The sequence below is a fragment of the Centroberyx gerrardi genome, chromosome 5, assembly GCF_048128805.1.
Source record: "Centroberyx gerrardi isolate f3 chromosome 5, fCenGer3.hap1.cur.20231027, whole genome shotgun sequence".
Lineage (NCBI taxonomy): Eukaryota > Metazoa > Chordata > Actinopteri > Beryciformes > Berycidae > Centroberyx > Centroberyx gerrardi.
Genome location: NC_136001.1, coordinates 6,665,629 through 6,689,293, shown reverse-complemented (window position 1 = coordinate 6,689,293; position 23,665 = coordinate 6,665,629). Strand labels below are relative to the sequence as shown.

The 23,665-nt window shown below is 42.9% G+C and overlaps 2 protein-coding genes across 3 annotated transcripts; one reads left to right on the top strand and one right to left on the bottom strand.

The window, feature by feature from the left end:
- The first annotated feature begins 3,186 nt into the window (after nucleotides 1-3,186).
- On the top strand, nucleotides 3,187-14,428 carry LOC139927821 (zinc finger protein ZXDC). 2 transcript variants are annotated; one of them, XM_071920108.2, is made up of 10 exons: nucleotides 3,187-5,177; nucleotides 6,613-6,765; nucleotides 8,247-8,325; nucleotides 9,106-9,236; nucleotides 9,770-9,940; nucleotides 10,545-11,329; nucleotides 12,063-12,147; nucleotides 12,273-12,445; nucleotides 12,751-12,852; nucleotides 13,619-14,428. In XM_071920108.2, exons 1-10 carry the CDS (start codon nucleotides 3,194-3,196, stop codon nucleotides 13,703-13,705), a joined length of 3,750 nt encoding a protein of 1,249 aa, XP_071776209.2. In that variant the 5' UTR covers nucleotides 3,187-3,193; the 3' UTR covers nucleotides 13,706-14,428. The 2 variants fall into 2 exon arrangements, with proteins under 2 accessions (XP_071776209.2, XP_078139890.1); XM_078283764.1 differs by having other exon boundaries at nucleotides 10,527-11,329.
- Nucleotides 14,429-14,849: 421 nt separating this feature from the next.
- On the bottom strand, nucleotides 14,850-20,675 carry cfap100 (cilia and flagella associated protein 100). Its single transcript, XM_071920111.2, has 14 exons — nucleotides 20,648-20,675; nucleotides 20,372-20,469; nucleotides 20,086-20,284; nucleotides 19,805-19,869; nucleotides 19,050-19,213; nucleotides 18,887-18,967; nucleotides 18,511-18,689; nucleotides 18,198-18,270; nucleotides 17,636-17,678; nucleotides 17,395-17,549; nucleotides 16,076-16,211; nucleotides 15,500-15,702; nucleotides 15,273-15,366; nucleotides 14,850-15,011 (listed from the first exon to the last, which is right to left on the bottom strand). The coding sequence occupies exons 1-14, from the start codon at nucleotides 20,673-20,675 to the stop codon at nucleotides 14,901-14,903; spliced, it is 1,629 nt and encodes a 542-aa protein (XP_071776212.2). The 3' UTR covers nucleotides 14,850-14,900.
- Between the last annotated feature and the right edge of the window lie 2,990 nt (nucleotides 20,676-23,665).

Below are 23,665 nucleotides of genomic sequence, written 5' to 3'. Positions count from 1 at the left end.
ATTTCTTTTGGACACTCTCCAGAGAGAGAGAGAGAGAGAGAGACTGACCGTTGCACTTGTATGTTGCCTCATGATTACAGGTAATGATTGTTCTGTTTCAGTTTGTTATATTCATCTATAAGGCTCCCTGTTCCTCACATCTCTACTGTGTTTGAAATCCAGTAATTATGCCACCAGATCACAGGACTGCTAGACTGGTTTCGGAGTCTATGCACCTTATAAAACATGGGCAACTTTGTGGTATGTGGATTGTATGGATCTTGCTGTCCTGGTGGGAGTGCCGATTAAAACACCGGAGAGTGGATGGACTTTAAAGCTTTTCATATTTATTCAATCACAAGAGATGAACGATATGGATGAATGTGAAATCAGGATGGTTTGAAAAGGTAAAACACATCAAAAGGAATCACATACTGCTCTTTGACTGAAGTTGGCAGTAAGCTGGAGGTCAGCCCTCCCCTGGAGACTGCTGATTGGCTGTTGTTTGGGGGATTGACAGTGGTTACCTCCGAGAGTTAGCACACACCTTATAATTCAAAAAGACTGCAAAGCACTTTGAAACTAGAATTCTTTGTCCCCCTCAATAATTTTAAAGCAATATCTCACATTTTCTGCGAATGCTATTTATAATCTCTGTCGCTGGAATGTTGAGTTGTACTGAATTTCTGTTCTCAGGTCTGTTGAAAAACACATCTCGATCTCAGCGAGACTACCCGACTGCATGAAGGATAAATGAAAAATAACAAGGGTTCATTTTTCCAGATGGATCCTGTTTGTGTTGAGCTGCCTGTCTGTGTTCGCAGGTTCACCATCTGCCATAAGACCGAGGTGATCAAGAACAACCTGAACCCGGTTTGGCAGCCGTTCACCATCCCTGTCCGAGCGCTCTGCAACGGAGACTACGACAGGTGAGGGACAGCGCAGGGGTCAGAGGTCAGAGGTCAAAGGTCAAAGGTTATGGTCTGAGACTGTGTGTCAGTAAAGTCTAGATGATGTTTTACACTTATATGTGGATGTTAGGGTTAAGACCCAGCTGATAATTGGCATTTTATTACAAATCAGATCTGATCCAGTCGGGGTCATTCTCCTCTGATATGATGCAGTTTGATTGATTACATATTTATTGTAGAATTGATCAATACTACACTGGTTGTCTATGGCAAGACCTTTATCTGAATTGATTCTAATGAAATATGTTGATCAGATTCCATACAAGTATCCATGAATATGTTTTATTATTTTAGTAGTATTAGTAGTATTATTCTGGGTTTCAATGGAGGGTTTCAGTGTCCCATGACAAGAACAAAACTGTCAAACTTCCTACAAAGGTGCTTATAGAAAAACTTGCTGAATGTGTCACGTTACATAGCAGTCATATTTGGTCTTGATGTTGATCATGACAGGATGTCAGTATCTGCCAACAACAACAACAACAACAACAAGAGTATCAGTGCAGCAATCAAACACTTTTTTTTTTTATCTTGTTCACATCTCTAGTCCTAGTATTCCATCAGACAAACAATGTTTTGGCTCAGTTTTATGTCATGGGTTAGGGTTACATTCTGATGTTCTAGGCCTAGGCTTGTCAACACCAGCTATTCATGATGAAACAAGAGGTGTTGTTTATCAGTCTACTGCCACAGCGAGAGCAATTTGTTTATGACAATATGACATATTAGCAGAAAGTGTGTGAAGAAGAGACTGCACTCCTGCTCTGTGGTGGTCAGAATAATGCCAGCAGTCGGCCGTGCTTCCAGTCTCAGGCCAGTGCTGGTGTTATTGGGACCAACATGGAGGCAATGCACCAACACACACACAAATGTATGTACTATACTTGTTAGGACCTTCCATTGACTACATTGACCCCTGACCCCTAACCTTAACCCTTATCCTAACCTAAATCTAATTCTATTCTTAACCCTAAACCCAAGTCCTGACCCTAACTAGCCCCTTGTAGAAGTGAGGACCAGCAAAATGTTCTCACTTTGAAGGGTTTTCCTCATCTTTATATCCTTGTTCAGGCATTTGGTCTTCATAAGGATACAAGTACACACACACAGTACACACACACACACCAACTTTCACTTCTGCCTCAAACTAAAATAATAAGCTCAAAATGACTGCTGTTGATTTACTATGTGGATGCTTTTCAGTGTCCTAATCTCATCATGGATTCAGTGTCCATGCAGTGCAACAGACTTACAGATTTAGGGCTGGGGGATCATATAACAATACCCAAGAGCAACAACATCACAAAGTGGGGTTCAATTCTAATATCAAAGAGTGAGTGGTAAATGCATGGGCTAAACCCTGAGGGCCCCTTGTTCATTAAATATTGGTTTAATCATGGAGGAGAATATATAAAGTTTATTTCAAAGTTCAGCAGGCTATTTGATGTTTAACTGTCCTATACTACCACTCAGTGGTAACGTCATGAAGAGCCACAATGTTATGTTGGTAAATGTTGATTACTTAAGGCTTCAAATTATTAATGGAATGTACTTGGCTTCATATTTCAATTGAAAATTAAAGCGTTATTAGTATAAGTATATTTTAATATCACAGTTCATGAGTGGAAAAAAATAAACATCCTACTGAGATCCATTGCACTTAAACCCACTCCACAGTTTCCCTACACTGAAGGATATTGTGCTGCATTCAAGTGCTCCTCGTAAACTCGTACTTCCAACTACTTCCAAAAGTTGCTTTACATCGTGGCTGTCATTTTCTTTTAGAAATCAAATGCCACAGACCTACTTCGTGCTGCAGCGGCAAAATGAAGAGGACAAAATTGGCATAATTTGTGTCTTAATTAATTTATCAGCCAAAGGTTCTTGCTTTTAGCTTCAGTCGTTCACAGGACTTCCATGCTTTTCACCTCTTAAATGTCACATCTGCAACTGGGGTATCATAGAAGTTCCTAGCTCTGACATTGTGTTCTGTCTTGTACAGAGTGAACGTGAAGCCAAACCTTTTAAGGTCTTAAGTCTAAATACCTACTTTTCTCAGCCGTATTTGCCACTCTATTGGGTCGCTCATATTCGCTAAAGCCGTTATTACGATATTTTATGTAGCAGCTGAAGGCAGCATTAGGCCACGGCTTGCAGTAAACTGTGAAGTGGCTCCACGGATCTCCTCTACATCCATACAGCAGGGCGGGCCTTTTCTGTGCCGCTGCTACAGGGATACCAAGATGGAAATCCAGGGGCTTTCTGATGCCCAAAACATTCACTCTCAACATGGCGCCCTACACAGAACAGCTTCGTCTCCGCTTCGATCAACGACAGGGGCGATTTCTGGCTTTATTTCGACCGAAAACGAAGCGGATAGACTTTTGGAGTCGACTGAGCCACAAAGCGACAACAACAACAACAACAGGCCGAGGACATCTCCGTATCGCCTACTGGCGGAAAATGGCAGCGGGGCGGCTTGCTCGCCTGTCAGCAAACGGCAACCAACCTGCCATAACAATTTGCCGGACGAAAGGGCGAGTGTCGGATTCCGTAACGTGAACACAGAGAAAGACAGTGAGCTACATGTACAATTCCCCCCGCAGGAGCTATTGAGGACTGCCTGGAAATACGGAGTAGAGAGCGGTGACAGCGGAATGCAAATGGCGCTGCCTCTGTTTGAAGGGGAAGAGGAACAGTTGCAGCAGCGGCAGCTAACGTTACCGTCTCCAGTTTTACGGCAGCAGCGTGAGGACGGCGCCTCCCAGCAGCCTTCACTAGCCAGCGACAACACGGCTAACAGAGCAGACAAAAGCACCCAGGAATTATATGTTGTTTTCAATATTGTTCAAGAGGATGGTATCAGCGAGGCAAGCAAAGACCGACTGGATGTATTATCCAAGGACGGCGATAAGATAAAAGGTAAAACGCCAGAGTGCTCAAAAACTAGTCCCTGTGGCTCCATGGAGGTTGAAAACAACAATATTCTCATTGAATCTAATGACAACTTGAGCTGTCTGGAAGCCAAGGCCTTGAGAAAAGCTGAGTCTGTTTGTGGTTTACTAAATGAGAATTCTGCCGAGGTTAATGCTAAACAAAGTAATTATCACCAGACGGTCGAAGACGTTGTTTTGACAAACGAATATGGCTATAAGATTTGTGGCCAAATTTGCACTGAAAACAATGAAGGCAAGCTGCCCTGCGAGCTGTCGTCGCAGTCCCGTAATGAAGACAGTAGTGCCTTGATTTCAGGAAACGCAGGCATCGTTGAAGCAATGGACACTTCCGAGTTCATTTCCGACCCAGCGGGGCTGCGGGACAACGCAAACCCGGACGCGGCCTCCACAAGTCCGCCTGCTAGCGAAACCTTCTCGGGAACTATCATGATAAACAACCAAAGCATCATAGTGACCATAGAAAACGGGATATTGACTCTCGCGGCCCCACCAGAGGGCTATGTCCACAAAGAGGACGACATGGTAAGCTTGAAGGAGCACCTGGGCATGAAAGACCACGAGGACATTGTTCTTCTCAACTATGATAGTGGTACTAAATCCATAGGGAAGATCAGCACATTGGCGGTGACCAGCTCAGGCCAGCATGAGGAGCCGAGACCTGGCTTGTCTGTGAGCGACTCTGAGTTGGCTCTGGTGGATGACTGTTCGCTGTCAGAGCTGGGCACCTCTCTGGACTCCTGTCCCATCATCAAGCAGGAGGCAGGGGTGCTGTGTGCCATAACGGAGGGCGATCTGGTCACCCCGTCCCCCAAAGCCACCATGGCAGACTGTGACAACGAGGACTTCCAGTCTGCACATCTAATTAGGTCCAAGAAGGAGACCGCCGTCTCCTTCGACTGCCCTGAGCCGGACTGCTCCTGCACATTCGACACACGCCAGAAGCTGAAGGTTCACCTCCTGAACCATGCCGAGGACCCACGGCCCTACCAGTGCACCGTGGAGGGCTGCGGCTGGGCTTTCGCCACCTCCTACAAGCTGAAGCGCCACCTCCAGTCCCATGACAAGCAGCGGCCGCACACCTGCCAGTTTGAAGGCTGCGGTCGGCGTTTCACCACCGTCTACAACCTGAAGGCTCACGTCAAAGTCCACGACCAGGAGAACGCTTTCATGTGTGACATCTGCAGCGAGAGGTTTCGCAGTGCAACACGACTCACCAACCACCAGAGGGTCCACTTCGAGCCCCAGAGGCCCTACAAGTGTGAATTCCCAGGTAGCACCACAAGCTGGAGTTGCTTGTTTGATTTTTTTTTTATTTTGTTTTTATCAGCTCCAGAAATGTTACTTAAAGTCACTCAGATAAAAAATTAGTTTTTCAGCTTTTTAGCTCATTCTATCATACCATACACATATTTGACAATTTATGCAAAAAAAGACAAAAATTTATTTAATTGTATTTTTATATCAAAATCTCCTTACTTTTACTTCCTGAAAAACAGAAAATCTTTAGTGGTGACATCATGTACCAGGAGGCAACATAAAATTTCCAACCAATAAAACTATCACAGATTTTTGAACTGTCCCGCCCCTCCCAACAAATAAACTTGCCTTTCTCTCCCTGATATCTCATTGGTTTACACTTTTGAACGATCCCTCCCTGCATTATGTCCCGTCCTAATATCCTGTTTCAACAGGAAATGCATCAGATTAAGGAATTAAGATGCTCTCAGAATTTGGTTTCATTGTGACATTAAAAGATGTCCAGCAGAGTTTTTTCGGCCACTAGTAGCACTAGTGAGCAAAGTTGCTCTCCGTACAACAACAAAAACACTTATCACATGGTTTTCAATCACGCGCATCAGGACGCACGAGCGCAACATGAGTACGGAGGTGATGTAGAACACAATATTGTGTGGAGAGGGAGAGCTGAGGGGCCACACACCGTTCCAGGTTATTTTCCTCTCTGCTCACTCAATAACCATGTCGGCAGAAGAAAAAGACACAACTGAGTTTGGGAGAGCAAAGAAACAAAACCCTGATCGTAATGTTGAGTGGAGAAAACTCATGGATAAAAGGAGACACCATATTAATACTGGAGAAGCTGTTGATTGGTGGAGAAAAATGAAGTTAGAGAAAGAAATATGTACCTATGCAGACGTAGCCTTCTTCTTGGTCAACTGGTAAGTTAGCTTGTTCGCTAGTCTAGCTGGAAGTTCTCGTAACTGATGTGCCAACAGGTGAAGTAGCTGGTATGGTTACCTACAGCTTTGGTCGTCAATCAAATGAAGGGGCGGAGCTTCCTCTCCAAGCCGCTGCACTGAGATCTGGATGTAAACATTGTAGCCTTGTAAACATTAAAAACTAAGACTTTCCAAACGTCTTTGAAGGGAATACATTTATTCAACATAGCCATCGAGGTCTAACAACATACTCTATGTCTAAATGAGTGAAATTATGAAGGTAAACAAATCCATGTTGTTTACATGGAAAACTCCATTGTTAATCTTTAAGCTGCACTAGGCAACTTTGCACGGGTGGATTTTTACAAAAAAAAAACTTGCCTTGATTCCTGATGGCTCAGTTCGTTAAGGCACAAACCACTAAATGCTCTGACTTCATTTTGTATTTTCACAGTATACTGTGAGGGTCTTTCCTTCCATTGGCCACCATCATTGTCCTTCCTTTTGTTCCCCTTATAACCTGTCCAGGCTGTGAGAAGACCTTCATCACCTTCAGCGCTCTCTTCTCCCACAACCGCACTCACTTCAGAGAGACGGGCCACTTCACCTGCACCTATCCAGGCTGCGACAAGATGTATGACAAGGCCTGCCGCCTCAAGATCCATATGAGAAGCCACACTGGTAGGCTCAGATTGGATTAGTGTCTGAATACTGCTATAACTTATGCCTACACAGTTCAAAAGGCTAGCCCTAAAGCTCTAAAATTCTGACCTAAAGGCACAGGTTCAGTGAACAGTGGCTCCCTTTATACCTGGAATTAATATGAATCTTGTGTCTGAAATGTGTTGAGAGATTTTGTCAGTTTACATTTACATATGGCATTAACATCCATCTTGAGTGTCGATATTGAAATGTGAGATTGTCTGTCATCCCCTTGATCACATTTCATGCTTTGAATGTGTTACTCTCCATTGGAAGTTCACTCATTACAAATGAGAGAAGCAAATTCTGTTACAGATGCGTTGGATTTTTATCATGCTTACTTTTAGACTATGCACGTGAGAGCTAAATGTAAAATGCTCTTTAACCTTGTTGCTAGCTCTCTGTGAAGTCAATGTACGTTATAATACTACAATCAATAACCACGTTTCATCTCAAGCCGTTGGATCCTTGCATAGAACTTTGCACAGTTTGCAGGAACAGAAATGCATTATGATGAATTTACACCCAATTTTTTATGCAGATAAGCTTATGCTTTATGCATGTTAATGGCAGGTGTAAAGGGGGATCAATGATTTGTTTTATTGCTCTTTTTTTTTTGTTTGTTCTCTAAACAGTTGTATTCAGCAACAGCCTAAGACCTGACCTAGTGTTACAGTCCAACACTGTGCCATGGGAAGATGCAGTAGTTGAGGTATAAAAGGAGGAGGTTAGCAGCTGAGGCTGAACAGTGAGGCTGGAGAGTCAGGGTACACCCTGTAGAAGATGGCTGTTGTGGATTTGGAGCTACATCCACTAGTAGTGTACTCAGGGATTTGTGGTCTGGGACTACAGCATGCCACAAAGGTCGCTTCTGAGGCAGCTAAAAACAGCAACCAGTGGCTTTGGCTGAAAAGTACGGTATGGGTCCAAAGCATGTAAGTCTCTCTCCTGTCTAAGATATGTGTCATGGTAGCAGAAGTGGGTAGTCATACACCATTCTCAGATCTTGGTATAATTCTTATGCGTTTGCTGATATAGTTTGCTTTCTGAACTGTTGAGCAGGCCGTTTCAAGCCAGAAGGGTGAGCTGCCCCTTTAGCCTAATGTTTTTGAGGCCGACAGCAAGGTTAGAAATTAATGGGTAATGTAGGGAACAATGGATAAGCCTAAGCTTAGCTACAAGATAGAATACGTGACAATAGTTCTGTTTAGTGTTGACAGTGGGTGTGGAGGGGAGGCGGTTCTGACACGCCAGAACTTCCTGTTGATTCCTCAGGAGGTGTCGTGGGTCTAATTCCACCAAACATCAGTGATGGGAGGTGAACACTTATAACCCGCCCACCTCTTTCTTCTAACATCCAAGCCAGGTTTCTACATAGGTGCTCATCCAAAATTGCACAAGGGATAGTCGCATCAGATCCCATGTATTGATAAATGAGCGTCTGCTTTCTGCGGTTCCAGGTGAGAGGCCATTCGTCTGTGACTCGGAGGGCTGTGGCTGGTCCTTCACCAGCATGTCAAAGTTGCTCCGACACAAACGGTAAGTGTTTGATAATAGATGCTTTCTCCTCAGTATATACAGCGGGTGGACAAAATAATGCAAACACCCAAGAATAGATAATGATAATGAATAGGGCCACCCTGGGGTGAAAGACAATCCAGCAGACCTTCTTCCATTGCTCAGAGGTCGAGGTTTTGTGCTCCTTACACCAGCTTATGTATCTTTGTGTGTTGGCCATAGATACAAGCAGTTTCCAAAAGACAGCCCTGCCATAAATGCCAGTTTTGTGAAGCTCACAACATACAATTTCAGTTGACCGTGTTGCAATTCTGTGGTAGTTTTTTAGACCATGTTTTTGTGATGTTTAGTAACTTTCCTGTTAAGTGTCTGTCTATTCTTGTCACTGAGCATCGACTTGCACTGTTCCTCTTTGCCGATGCAATTTGTCTGTGTTTGACATACTATGTTGTGATTTTCCAGACTGTTCCCCTTGCCACATTGAATCATTTTACAGTTTTTGTGACCGATGCAATTTAGGCCCTGACTTTTTGGCCTCTTTGCAACTCTGTTAGTTGCCCCTTGTCGCTTTGAAAACTAATTGGTGATTGTCAGACCTCTTTTAAATCTGCCACATACTGCTAATTGGCATTCAACTTAATGTATGACTTGCGTGTGTAGCTGCCTTTTGTAATTGTGATTTAGCTGCTTCAAAGTGTTTCTGCTATTTTGTTCAACCCTTGTACCTGTAATCACGTTGCTGTCTGTGTTACAAGAGCTTCTTCATGACCATGTACCTCCTTCCCTGTGTTCGCGTATCAGGAAACACGATGACGACCGTCGCTTCATCTGTTCAGAGGAGGGTTGTGGGAAGTCCTTTACCCGGGCAGAGCACCTCAAGGGCCACAGCATCACCCACCTGGGCACCAAGCCCTTCCAGTGCCATGCAGAAGGTCAGCACAGGCCACAAGAACAAAATATAGGATTAGTAACGGTGTCCTCCAGCCAGTGGCAACAGGTGTCTTTTATTTATCAAATGACACTATTGTTGTGATCAGTTGTAGACTGACCGATTGAACATTTTTCATGCCGGTCATGAAAAAGTCTTCACGTCTTGAATTATATTATCTAAACTCAAGGCCATAAAATGTCTTCAGCACAGCTCAATAAAACACATAAGTCTTAAATTCAGGTTGTGAGTTTTTAAAAATGTTGTTATTTCTTGGTTCACCATTATTTAATTGAGAAATCAGTCCACTCAAGCTAACTTATGTTCTGATAGGTCTACAGTTGTTTATTTTCATGTTTATTTCAACCATTAAATTGGTCTGATATTTCATTCTGACTGGCATGCTCATGCCACAGATGCAAAAGGTATTGCAGCACTATTGTACCGCTTTGGAAGTTAACTTTTCTCTAAATATTTCTAATGTTTGGTGAAGAGGTTATGGGCTGCATGACCCCTTGTCTCTTGTTTGTACCTTAGGCTGTAATGCCAAGTTCTCGGCGCGCAGCAGCCTGTACATCCACTCCAAGAAGCATAAGCAGGACGCCAGCACCCTGAGGACCCGCTGCCCCGTGGCCAACTGCTCCAAACACTTCTCCTCACGCAGCAGCCTTAAGAGCCACATGCTCAAACACCATCACCTCAGTGCTGGTTAGTAGCGATCACTGTTGGGCACGTTACTGAAAGATTTAATGCATTACTCATTACTTATTTCAAATGTAAAACAAACGGTGTTGATGTCTAATGTTCTTGTCATCCTTTTACTGGATAAAATCAATGTAGTGGGAACACTTCCACCCAGAGAAAGTCAACTTCACTTACATTTCATATTTAAGCTAGCTCAGTTTGAGAAGACTCATTATAAGGAAAATGAATCAGGAGTGGGGTTAATAACAGCTTTTTGATAATTGAACTTTATTCTCATATTTCGAGTGATGGGTGACAATAAAAGCAACTGCTTATTTTTTTATTGTTAACTAATAATTTGACTGAATTGAAATGGTAATTTGTTACGCTACTCTAAAGTGATAACATTACTGAGTATACGTTATCAGCCAGCACTGGTAGCAATACAGACATGCATGCACATCCAGGAATTGCTTGCAATCTGCTAGTGATATATTTTATATATTAGCATACAGGCAAGATAAGAAATCACACAAGTACTTTGAGTCTACTATTATGTAGATTTTTTAAATCTTTAACTATATTGTATGTGTTGTGTATATATTGTAAGCCTCTGCCTCAATCACAGATGTTCTGAGCCAGATGGAGACCACGCCCACCCTGACCCCCAGCAGCGAGCTCATCAGCTCCACCCCGACGACCGTTGGTGGGCCAGGCGTTGCCGGGGGCGACCAGCTGACCAACTTGGACCTCAGCTCCCTCTTCTCCAGCGTGCCGGGAGGTCCCGCGCCCACCGCAGGCATCGGGGTGGGAGTTCCTATCGGCGGGAGCGGCGCCACGGGCACGTTCGCCATGGACCTCTCCCTGGTCAGTTCGGGCATCCTCACCATCGACCCCTCCTCTGTGGGCGCCACGCTTGGCGCCGGTGCTAGCACCGCCCTGGCCAAGGCCGTGGACCCGCTCATCCTGGCGGCCGGCGCTGACATGGGCCCCCACCACGGGCTGGAGGGGACGGTGGGCGACGTCCTGCCCCCGCAGGGCACCCTCAACCTGGACGACGTGCAGACGGTCACCCCGGAGGCCCTGGGGACCCTCACCGCCCTCACCATGCAGGGCGCCGGCACCTCTGTGGACCCCCCGCTCCAGCACCCCCTCAGCTCCTCCAGCGCTCTGAGCGTGGAGCCCACGGCTTCTTTGGCGGTGGCCCCCGTCGCCGAGTTGCTGGCCTCGCCCTCCAAGCAGGTGGGAGGCCAGGGGGGAGCGGGGCCTCTGCTGGGCTGTGTGGAGGTGCTGGGGCCCCAGGAGGGGGGCAAGGTCCTCACCCAGTTTGTCTTCCCTGGTCACAGCAGCAACAGCAGCTTCAGCCCGCAGAAAGATCCGGAGCTCAGTGCAGTTTCACCTAGCAGCTTCCTGGTGAGTGGTTGGAAATTTAAAGATAAGTGAGAAGTGGTATTTGTTGGGTACAGGGGCTTTTAGGGTTAAACTGATATATTGGCCAGTGTTTCCTCTGTATTCATTTAGCAGTGGTGTGCCATCACATCAAGGAAATTACCACCACTGCTAGAGAAAATGTGCAATTAAATTAGCATTGTAATTTAGTCTTACTATCATCTAAAATTGAAATCAGTGTAGTCAATGTTTTAGAAGAAATTATTTTGTTATGATTAAAAACATTTTTAGCACTACAGCCTCAAACAGCACTACAGACCCAAACCAGATACAACACTAGAATTATCCCCCTAAGCACCGCAGCTGCATAAAATGACAGAGGAAACACTGTTGGCCTTTTATATTAAAAACTGGATCTTGTCCAGTCAGTATGCTCCACCTCTGATATGATGAAAGTTCCTCCCTGACCACAGCTAGTCACTGTTTGTATTATTATTTTTATATCAAATGGTCAGAGAAATCATTCCAGTGTGGTGTGGTCAACAGACTTTACTCTTTCATGATGGTCTAAATGCTGTTTCAGAAGTTTTTTTGGCATAAAAATTGTCACATTTTAAGAGTTTGTATATCGGCACAAAATATCTGCCCGCAGCAGCTTCAATCCAAATGGTATCAGCCTTCAAAAACCCATATTGGTCTAACCCTAGTGGTTTTAATGTAGAAGGGTGTGATTACGTCTACTTGTTCTGTGTGGTAGGAGAGTGGAGGCTCAGCCAGGACTGACTACAGAGCCATTCAGCTGGCCAAGAAGAAGAAGCAGAGAGGCCCAGCAGCCTCCTCTGGTAAACACACACACAATCACCAATCTCAGGTTTTTTTGTAGGTTTTGTGCTGTACTTAGACAGCTAGCGACTACAGTGACTGTGCAACAGCCAGTGATTGTATTTGCTCTCTTTGTTTAATCCAGGGAGTTTAGGATTGAGCCAGAGAAAAACGAAAGGAGCAAAGGCTGCAAGTGCCCCAGCATCACTGGCTCCCTCTGGTGCTCGTTATGGGGAAGGCGCCACAGCGGCCAATGGGGGCCTGACTCTCCGGGACCCCGTCACCGGGGCCCAGTATGTCCAGATCCAGCTGCTACAGGTGAGATCCAAGACATCTGAATGAAATAAGGCCCCCTTTCCGCCATATGAGACACATTAACATGTGTCAGTAGCTGGATTATATTTATACTTGACATTAAAATAATCTATGGTACACAGACTGAAATCTGATTTCTCTTGCCTTGCACATCACTTTGTCTTGTAATTTTGACACGGGTTAATGCAGGTAGAAAGGGGGTCTAAGACTGTTCAGGAAAACATTTCTAAATGGGACAGTGCTTAACTGCATAGAGAAGTAAGGCTGTGCCACTTGGAATATAGGCTGATCTAAGTGTGTGTCTGCAGGATGACCCAGCCAGTGACGGTGATCTGGCCTTCCAGCTGAGCTCTCAGCCCTCCAGCTCCCACTCTCAGCTAACTGTCGATCTGCCCGTCAACATCTTACAGGTGAGATCATCTCTCATCTACCATTTTAGACGCCTTGTGCTCATGTCGGCACTGCAGCAAACACCCAGCAGCTGTAATGAGAAGCAGCGAGTCACATTTTAGAAAGTGTTGTAGCTGGGCAAAGGGTACATGGATGTGAATGTTGGATGCTGCATTCTAGTCATGTGGGAATAACCCTCTGAATGACTTGTTTCAAGCCTCCAAGACATCATGATTGTAGTTTTCTGTATACTTTGGTTGCTCCTGATCAGCTTTTTCACGCTTAGCACACATGAACTTAGTGAGCGATACATTTGAGTTCATGTTTTACAGCAAACCAAACATCGCAATGTCAACCACTCTTTCATGGCAGAGTTGTAGTTACAAAATCACTTATCTGATGAAAACTGTTCATTTTGTTTGCTGTATTTAAAATGAATAGAATATTCCCTACACTTGACTACTGGTATTTCCTTGTTGATGTCAGAATTCACAAAGTCTGAGAAATTGTGCTCCATTGCAAAACCCACAGTTGCCAAGTAGTATTTTAGCAGCTGAAAGCTGAGGTGAACCGTTTCCAGTAGGAAGCTCATATCTGCTGTCTTTCCCACGTGACGTGAATGCAGAGTAAGCCAGTTCTAATCGAGGGAATGATCTTATCTTTAAACCCTGTCATGAACTATTTGTTTGCCTAACATCCTGTGGAGTGACATCAGTCCAGAAATGCCAGGCTCTGGGTCAAGTTTGAGATGAGAGAACTTAACTCTGCCGTTGTGTATCATCCCAGGAACCCTCAGTGATGACCGAGGACGACAACGGCTCCGACAACTCCCAGTTCACAGGAAGCACCATCAACCTGCAGGACCTGGAGTGACCCCACAGGGCCCAGGGGTCATAGGGGGTGAAATGGACCGCTGTGATCAGCGGCCTCACTGCCACTGTCCACTGACACACTTTACACCAACAAACATAACGTGACATCTTCTATTCCATGAAGTGGTTTCTTCATCTTTTTTCCAGGAGTTTCAAAGCCTTTTTGGAATGTAGTCTGGGAGCGAGGATGGATTTGATCCCACAGATAATGCACCTTGAGATGAGTAGAATGATAAATGTAGAGGAGTTCTTCATTTAGAGGAATATTACTGTCTCTTTCTTTCTAAAATCTTGTTTATACCACAATCAAGACTGATAGCACTCTTATGTTAAAGAGACTTAAGCCTTGTGCACATGCGAGAGGCTCTTATGTCGATCGGGTGTTAACAAATCGGTGTCTATTCTATGGTGCCACATTGCCACTCATACACACAGTGTGCTGTCTATGCTCCAATTGCCTTACAGACACCACATGCTGTGCACACAAATACCATTGGGTTATTTGCTTTAGTTGTTTCAATGTTTTCATTTTTTACTCTTTGTTAGATTTATTTTTCTATGGCAGCAGCAATCCATGTTGAAAACATGCCGGTCCACTTGTTTATATATGTAATATGTTACCTTTGTGTAATAATTTCATCTATTTGTTATTTATTAGCTTTGGGTTTACAGAGTGGCGGAGCCAAACGCAGAGAGAAGAAATAAAGAATCGAAGCACAATCAAGACTGTTGTGTGTAGAGGCCTTCATTCCCCTTTCTTTTCTTGTAACACTTGCAATATGTAAAATGATTAAATATAAAAAAGACTATGTTTTAACATAACCAGATATAGATTTCATTAGGGTAGTTTTCATGAAGATTGTCCTGACAGTCAACACAAAAGAGTAAAACTGAAATGCAAAACCATGAAAACAGTGTGAATATAGTATTTGGCAGTTTATGGGAAACACAACTGATTAAAACTCTACATATGTGTAACTGACCACAGTCACCACCTCCTAATAATTACACTGAAAATATCTAGAAAATGAGCATTAATTGTCTGGTGAAGTCATTGCACATACAGAGCTTGTGACTACAAATGAATAAATGCAGCTTTATTGAAAATATGACCAAATACTTGTACAAAAAGCTGTAGTTCTCAACTGTACAGATGTCTGATAAGTAGACCTTTATTGTGGCCGTCAGCAGGGTCTTCAGGTGAAGAGGTAGGCGTGGATTTCCTCCTGGTCAGAGATGATGTTCACATTGTTTAGCTTGATCTTCCTGGCAACAGGGTTGGATCTGGACATGAGCTTTCTTCCACTCTGAAATGAAAGAAGGCTGGAGTTTTAGCCTTGTCACTGGGTTTGTTTTTAACAGTAAACTTGTTACTGAATAAGGACCGCCTTAACTACATGTTAGAGTAGAAGAGACACTGAACAGTTAAGGGACATAACGCAATGAGGGATCATTCAATCTGATGGTTTTATTGGTTAGAAATGTATATTTACGCCTATTAGTGCAGCATGAGGTCACCGTGAAAGATTGAAAATGCTACATGTTGCACCTTTAAGGGAAAGACTTACTGTTTTCTTGACGTCGGCCTGAGATCTCTCCATGGACTTCTTCACCCTTTCCTCCTGGTGTTCTTTCTGCTGCCTCTGCTTGTCCTCACGCTGCCTACAACATCACACAGGATGCAGGGAGAGAGAGAAATTTGCTTTGAGGAAATATGCTTCTCTTTTTGACAGCTAAGCCCCAGAGGGTTTTAAATGGAGCTGGTCCAACGAGCCAGACAGTCACCGGTCCATACCTGATCCTCCTCTCCCTGTCTTTGATCTTCCCCACTTTCTCCAGGGTTTCTGCAGGGATGCTCTCCATGTTCTCCAGCAGCACAGACAGGTGCTTCTCGATGGTGGCCAGCATCTGCAGGGTGCTGAGGTTGGCCCTCTTGTCATCCACACAGCGACGGTACACTACCTCCACCTTACCGGCCAGAGCGTCCAACATGCTGTCCTGTTAACGAGGGGAGGAGGTGCAATGGAAAGATGAGAAGGGAAGGAGGAGAGGGGACGGAATGAACCAGTTTAAGTGATGGAAACAGGTTAGGAAGGCCAGCGTTAGATCTTTTCCTCTCTCATCCCTTTGGTATCTTTGGTATAAAGCATCACAGACCGGCTGGGCTGGTAAACATGAGCGTGCTGTGTGCAGTTTACTGACATCACATTACAGGATTTCTGGGTATTGAAGTTGAAACTTTTCAAATAATTACCACTCACTGCCATTTGGATCCGCCAATGTGTGAAGTTGCCCGGTGCAGCTTTAAATCGAGATTTGAAAAGAAGTGATGTTGGAAAATAATGCAATTAAACATAGTCTGCTCCCTTACCTGGTCTCCTGCCTTGAATTTTTCAGAGTTGAAGAAGTGGACCTTCAGTTCGAGCTCAGCAGCCCTCTCCTTCTCTTTGGCGATGCTCTGGTTCATGAGGTTGATCTGCAACATGAGCTGCTCTGCATCCTGTTCCCTTCATACAGACAGGAAGGAGCAATGGATGGACGTCTTAAATTGTCAAACGATGGACGTTTTACAATTTAAGTGTTTAGCTGACGTTTTTTTCCACAGTTTTCTGAAAAATGACATTCCCTGTAAAACACTTTTCTGGCTTAACTTGTAAATATGGCCAACAAATTTGACATGCTGCATCTTTACAAAAATAGCTGGTAATTTACAGAGGCTTATTTTGATATCTTTGCCATTTCTATTTTATGGGGAATTTTGCATGGAAAATCTGAGTATCCTATTTTTACAAACCCCTCTGTAAATTACCAACGACTTAGTTATCCATTTAATGAAGAGGAAGAAAAAAAAAAGAAAATTAGAAAAGTCACAATACAAAAGGGTTTATATTTGTGCCCATATATAATTTCTTAATTATGATTTTTTTTTCTTATTCATCTGTGGTGCCTTGCCTTAAAGCTGCAATAAGCAAAATTTTCGGACCACTAGAAGGTGACAGAAACCGCAACACATTTGTAAATAAAGCACAGCAAAGCCACTGCACTACAGAGGTCTACCAAGGACAAACATTGTAAAGCATCATGCATAAAGGCTAACAGCTAAGCTAACAGTGCCTACAGTGTCTTGCCAGTTACCAGTCTCGCTTTGCCAGATATTTCTCCTGCTGAAGGTTACATGTCCCACAGTGACAAGTGAAGAGGCAGGTAGCAAGTTTACTAGTTTAACAAGTTTACCTGCTCGCTTCATTGATTCCGCCATTACGAGAACATTTTCAGGAATGGGAGGGGGAGAGCGCCACTTTTAAACAGCGAGGGAGGAGACAAGCTGGTTTTAAAAAAAATGAAAAGCTGCTGAATGGAGTGGGAGGAGCTTCGTTCAGGAGCGGAATTTGACAACAAGCTTTAGAAAAGAGGTGAAAACAGCAACACAGCTGCAGCTGTGTGGATATTGGTTTATATCATTTAAGTATCAATGAAATCTCCACATAGCACATGTTAGTTTCAGGATTGGTTATAAGGTTTGTTATCACTTATTGCTGGTTTAAAGCCAAAAAGGGTCTTTAAAGTTCAGCCTGTCCTTTTCAGTGTTCAGAAAGTGCTAATGTGTGACCCTGTGCTCCCTGAAATGCACACCATACACGTAAAGCCTTCAGCCGCTGACCCTTGACCCCTCGCACCCTTGCCCCTTACATCTTCTTCTTGCTGGTCTCCATGGCCTGGCGGAGCTCCTCCAGCTGCTCCTCCGTCTCTCCGGAGTTCTGGATCAGAGACAGGTTCTGTTCCTGCAGCTCCGTCAGCAGATCCAACAGCTGCTGGGGGTCCGAGAAGTACATCTCCGGTTCATCCTGCAGGGGGCGACGCCGCACGCACATGAACACTCAAGACTGATGCCGCTTCAGTGGATTTAGATTTTCACTTCTGGAAAACTAACCTCATATTCCGAGCTGTCGCTATCCAGCTTTGAAACGGGGATCCTGAAATGTTGTGGAAACAGACTTTAGGTTCCGTATCCATAAAGTCATCATTAGAGTAGATAAGATGACAGTGTAAGGAAATTGGGTCGTTGCAGCAGCATGTAATAGAATACAGCAAAGAAAAATAGGATTTCAAAACTAGAACATATCGAGAAAAATATATGAATTTGCTGCATATGTGCAAGATGTCCAAAATGATAGTAGAACATAATGAGACAAAGAAAATAGGAAAATGTGTTCAATATCAAAATATATATGAATATATGCACTATGAAAATGAATGGAAATATATGCAGGGATGAAGTGGCAAACCCACTCAACGCAGTTTACTTTTTTATTTGCAGAATAGAGTTTGATGATCGGTTACTGGAGGTAACAGTTTGCCCACCTCATTATTTACTACTGTATATATGCAATATATAACAATGAGAAAATGAGAATATAAAAAAATAAGTGAATTTACAGCACAAATATCAGATGTGCAACATGACAGACATCAGTGTGTTGGTGTTTGCTTACGGTTTGTGTGTGTGTGCTGAGGACTTGCTGCTCTGTCTGGAGGACAGCCTGGAGCTTCTGATGGGAGGCAACGCTCCACCTGCACCGGATGCCTTGCTCTCCAAGCCTGCATGCATACCAGTGCCATCTATACTCTACATACTGTATTGCAATTGTGATTTAAACTGCGATTCATATCATCAAGTTTTTCTTGTCATACATTGTAAAATTGTAATTTGTATTGTGTGAAAAAGTGATTTTGTGCCTTATAATCTATTTCATGTTGGATTCTACCTCCACTTGGTGTTAAATTACACCCAGGAAAAACACTTACCGCGCTTAACGCCTGACTTTGTCTCCTTGTCTTTGTCCTTATCCTGAGCGTCTCTTTGGGCTTTAGCTTGCAGAATCTTGGCCTTCTGGGCCTCCTGCCACTCTGGAGGAGACAGCTTGAACAGAAAGTCCTTATACATTTTATACTCCTTCAGGATTTCCTCATTCTTGGAGATTTCACTGTGTGGGAGAAATACCAGGTAAGAGCCACATAAAAGTGGAGCTCCACTGCAAAATAGCTATTGCAGAAGAATACCTCCAAAAATGATTCACCTTTGTTTATGGTGGTTTTCCATGCAACTACTGGGTAATCACTTTGAGAACATAAAACATACGTACACACAGAGGTTTAGTAGACAGCGTTAACAGAGTTCTACCTTTTTATGGTGACCATTTCAGTGGTCAGCCTCTTGATCTCAGCCATCCTTTCCAGTTTGGATTTGGTCTCCTGTTCAGCACTGTGCAAAGACAATGTCAACATGTGCATTTCATATCATACATCCTAATATATATGGTACGTTATATCTAGATTGCACTTACATCTTGATGGCCTCCACGGAGTTCTTGTCGTTCTCTTTGAGGAACTCCTCAAACAGGAGGGCGTCGTCGTCCAGCATCTGCTGGGCCCGCTTCAGCCTCCTCTCCTCCGTCACGGTGGCGTCCTCCAACTTCTTGATCTCCGCTCGCTTCACCATCAGAGAGTACTGAGGAGGAGATGGAGGATTGCAGAGAAAAGAGGAGAGGATGGGTGGTGGAAAGAGGACACAATACACTGTATTTAATGCTTGTATTTTATGCTTCTAAGAGATAAATAGCTAAAGTGGGTTTTAATATGTGAAAACAATACAGGATCATGTAGCTTTGACCTGGATTGATCTGGTTATTCTATTGCATGGACAGTATTGAATATAATTGGAGCAAATGATGAATATGAGGTCATAAAATCCTTCTTGCTTGACAGAAACCTTACAAGCTAGCTTGATAGTCTAATGTAATTTTTCAACTTGTATATACCTGTAATTGTAATACTTGTATTTAAAATTTGTATTTTTTTTAGGATTGATGCTCCTGCATTTTTCCTAACTAGAGGACGAACTATAAAATATTACCAAATCCAAAAGCAGGTCAGTGCTCAGTTCAACAAGTTTACTATTTATAAAAAAGTGATGAAGAGTAAGCAGATGGACAGTAAACAATCACACAAAAGGAATCAAACAGTCACATTTGCATAAAGGTTTGAAGCTGGACGTCGTTCCAGCTGTGTGAAGGTCTTAAAGGCTTTTAAAGGCTCTTACCTCCAGCAGAAACATCTCCCGTTTCTTGGCAATAAAGTCCACTGTGCTCTCTTTCTCCACATTTTCTGGGGAGACACATTAATATTTAACATCAATAAATCATTACCACATTCATTCTGAGACATTACTGTAAACAAACGAGACTATTGCTGAGAAGTTGTCGTCCCCCCTCTCTCCTAGTCTTTCCTGTCTCTCGCTGATGTTTAAAAATGCTACACACAGCACCTTGAATAAAGTTGATGTGACCTGACTTGAGTTAACCCCCTCCTCTCCCCGCTGACCTCCTGTCATCATGGCCCTCCTCAGGGTGGGTCTGCCCTGTAGGCTTTTAGGTCGACTCTTTGTCTTCTCCCGCTCCTCCTCCTCCTCCTCCTCCAGTCCCTCTGCCAGCTCTCTCCTCAGCTCCCTCTGCTGAGCCCTCATACGTCCAGCGTGGGTCGTCTTCTCTTGGACGGGCAGAGACAGATACACGCGCATCTCCTGGGTGTGGAGGGAAAAAAAAGCGATACATTTTCAGTTATACACACAGCTGTACTCAAACACACACACACAAACACACACATCTACCTCTTTTCGCTTCTCCTTTTCCTTCATCCTCAGCAGGAAAATGTCATTGTCGTTGGGCACTTTGAACGGGGCCTGCCGTGTCTTCCTCATTCTCAAGTCTGCACACAGAATGAAATAAATGTGTGTATGGGAAACAATAACATATATAGTGCTTTTTTTAAATAATGCTTGCTCTCTCTCTCTCTTTTTCAAGTTTGTCGCTTTACCTACTGTACCTGGTTTACAAGATTCCGCAATACTATCAGTCTCTGAAACAACAAGGGTGCCTGAACGCACCTCTGGTCCCTCTGTGGGATGAGATCATTGTGATTGTTTCTTATGTGTGGCATGGTATTGTAGCATATACTTACTTGGCTGTGTTGACAACATCTCTCTGGGACAAACCAGTGCAGGTCAGTGTCAATGAATATAGCTCAAGGCTACTACTGGCCTCCCACATGGACTTGGCTCAGTGTTAAACTTGGCTGCGGGGCACAGACCTGCAACACATACAAATGGCCTATTTCTAAAGGCGATACATTTAATTTGTCAAGATTCTCTGTTAATGTCAATACTGGCTGGCATTAAGGGCATCAACTCAGCAATGGCAAAGTCCATATTATATACCAACAAATCTTCCAAACCTGCTTATGTTCAATTTCTGTGGAGAAAGTGGAGCAATGACTGATGAATATTAATATTTGGTTGATGTGATAAATTACTAGATGTAAACATTATATTATAGAATATTATACATTTTTGCGACTTACAGAGGTTTGACAAACCAATGTTATCAAGTCAGAAATTACAGCTAGGAAATATGATTCAGACTCAAAATGCATTTGAAATACACAGTGGAAATGAATTGTACATGGTCATATTTGCACCAGATAGCCTACTGTATATTTGATGATCTATCTAACAATGTCTTTACTGTTATTGTTGTTAATACATGATGATTAGATGTTTAGTAGGGTTAGGGTCACACAGACAGACAGTAATGCACACCACTACCACACTTAACAATGGTATCAAAATGGACAAGAGCAGTCTATTGCTGGTATCCAGCACCTGCACCTACTGCCATATAACTTACTCAACTCTGTTCTGGCTGCATAGTTATATTGCCTTTTTATTCTCTCGAACTCAGTGCAATATTCTCTAGACCAGTGTATATTTCTGTTGTGTTTTCTTCCCATCAGTGCAATTAGTCAGGGTCCAACAGAGGACCATGTGCATACTGGATAGAGTAGGAGGAGCACGAGCCCTGCTGCGACTCACACTGCGTCCGTTCCGCAGACCTAACGTAACGTTATCTTTGTTAACCCAGAGATAAAACAGTTGATCTCTTTGTTTCCTCTAACCTGATAATATCGTGTAAGTCACCAAACTGGCAGTTTAGAGGGAACAGTGGTCGTGAATGCTCCATATATACTGTTCCAAATACATTTGAAACTAGCATTACAATTCATTTTAACAATGCGAACATTTTGGAGTAACGTTAGCGTTAAACTGTTACGTTAGCTTACATGGCAACTTGCAGGCTAGTACTAGCTAGCTAATATAAACTTCCTTGAAGCACCTTTTCACTTTGGAGGTATTCACCAATGAAATCCACCTACCGTCTGTTTGCTGTGTCACTCTGTCTTCTGTAGAAATAACTTTATCATATAAGCATCCCGGAAAAAACTGTTCTTTAGATTGGAGTTTCCTTTAGACTGGACTCTTTTTACCCTTTTTTTTTTTTTTTTTTAACGTTGTGTTCTGCTGTCATGGTAACTGATGCTGCCTTCGGTGTCTCCTCTTAAGCTCCTATTTCTCCATTTTGATTTCGTAAATACGACTTGTTCCCCATTCAAGTGCTTTTGGTCGGGAATAATAACAAAAAGTAAAAGAAGTAGGTTTTTATGGGTGCTGTTATTGTTTCATTGTATAAATTAAGCGGCACAGAGCTACTGTGTCCTGCAGCAGCAGAAGGAAAAGGAAAAATGCATATAAGGATTGTAATTGATGCTTTGGTTATTTTATTTACCAAAAGTTGCTATGACAATTAAAAGTTGAGTGACAATAGCGACATACAACAATACTAATTATTTAAATTGAACTGGCCAACAATAACATATAGTAGTCATATTCTGGAGAAGTTACTTAGAAAGTCTAGTTTCCCCAGTTATCATAGAAAATTCCCACTTTCTCAGTTCTATTTACCATTTTGTTGGCTAATTTCTTTCTTAATTACAATATTTCTGGCAGCACTTAAAAGCATCATCATTGCAATCAACCTTACGTATTTTCTTACCAGTAGATGGCGCCAAAACCATAATGGAGCTTCCCCCATAGCTTCCATTCAGAAAACACAAACTCCAATAAGTAGTTAGATAACACAATATTAGTTAATATGTAAGCAATTATTGACACTTCACTCATTCATATAATACAAATATCAGAGGAAAAGTCCCTATAGGAATATTATAGGAATATTATAGTGATACCATAGGAGATCAAACACACCATAAAGTACAATAACCTCACTATAAAGTCACTATTGAGTAACACAGATACATTATAAGACCCTATAGGAATATTATAGGATTGTTATAGTGATTTCTCCTTGCCTACCTTCCTCTTTGACCTTTTGACCCCATTGATGTCCTGCAGGCATTCTCAATCCTGGTTAAAATATATGTAATTCCTTGTCATGTTGGTGATCTTTTTATTGAAGCTTATTTAACTGTTGCACTCATTGTCGGTTGCTCTGGATAAGACAGTCAGATGAACAACTAAGATGTAAATAAAATGAAAGCTGTCAGTGTATTCAGAATATCAGTTAAAAAAGTGAAATCCTGAAATACTATTATAATAATATATTATTATTTTGTCTCTTTTCAAAACACAGAAGATATTGGTCCACAGTGTTTTCCACTTGTATGCAGTACAAATTCACATTTAATCTATATCTGGGCATCAACTAGCAGATGCATGAAGAAAACGTCTGGAAAGTTATAAACAAAGTGCTGAGGTTTAGAGTCTGAATACAGAGATTTTAAAAATATTCTCAAAGTACTGGAACTGTGCTGTACTTGTACCCGATGTCTGTACACCTGGCTTCTGGTCCAGTGTGTGTGTGTGTGTGTGTGTGTGTGTGTGGTATGTGCGGAAGGTAGGTGGGGGTGCACACACACACACACACACACACACACACACACACCGGTTAACAAAGCTTATCATTAACTTGTGTTGGACTGGATGCTATTTTTCTAAATAACTGACCTAGCTGACACTAAATCTGATTGCAGATCAGCACAGTGGCAGAAA

What these genes read in the sequence shown, in the direction of transcription:
- cfap100 (XM_071920111.2), bottom strand. Translation starts at nt 20,675, where the DNA reads ATGATCTCATCCCACAGAGGGACCAGAG. An exon ending in GAGACCAGCAAGAAGAAGAT is followed by an intron (nt 16,212 to 17,394) that starts GTAAGGGGCAAG and finishes GTCTGTATGAAG; the next exon opens with GGAACAGGATGCAGAGCAGC. An exon ending in AGGCCGACGTCAAGAAAACA is followed by an intron (nt 15,012 to 15,272) that starts GTAAGTCTTTCC and finishes CTTTCATTTCAG; the next exon opens with AGTGGAAGAAAGCTCATGTC.
- LOC139927821 (XM_078283764.1), top strand. Translation starts at nt 3,194, where the DNA reads ATGGAAATCCAGGGGCTTTCTGATGCCCAAAACATTCACTCTCAACAT. An exon ending in AAGTTGCTCCGACACAAACG is followed by an intron (nt 8,326 to 9,105) that starts GTAAGTGTTTGA and finishes TTCGCGTATCAG; the next exon opens with GAAACACGATGACGACCGTC. An exon ending in TTTCACCTAGCAGCTTCCTG is followed by an intron (nt 11,330 to 12,062) that starts GTGAGTGGTTGG and finishes TCTGTGTGGTAG; the next exon opens with GAGAGTGGAGGCTCAGCCAG.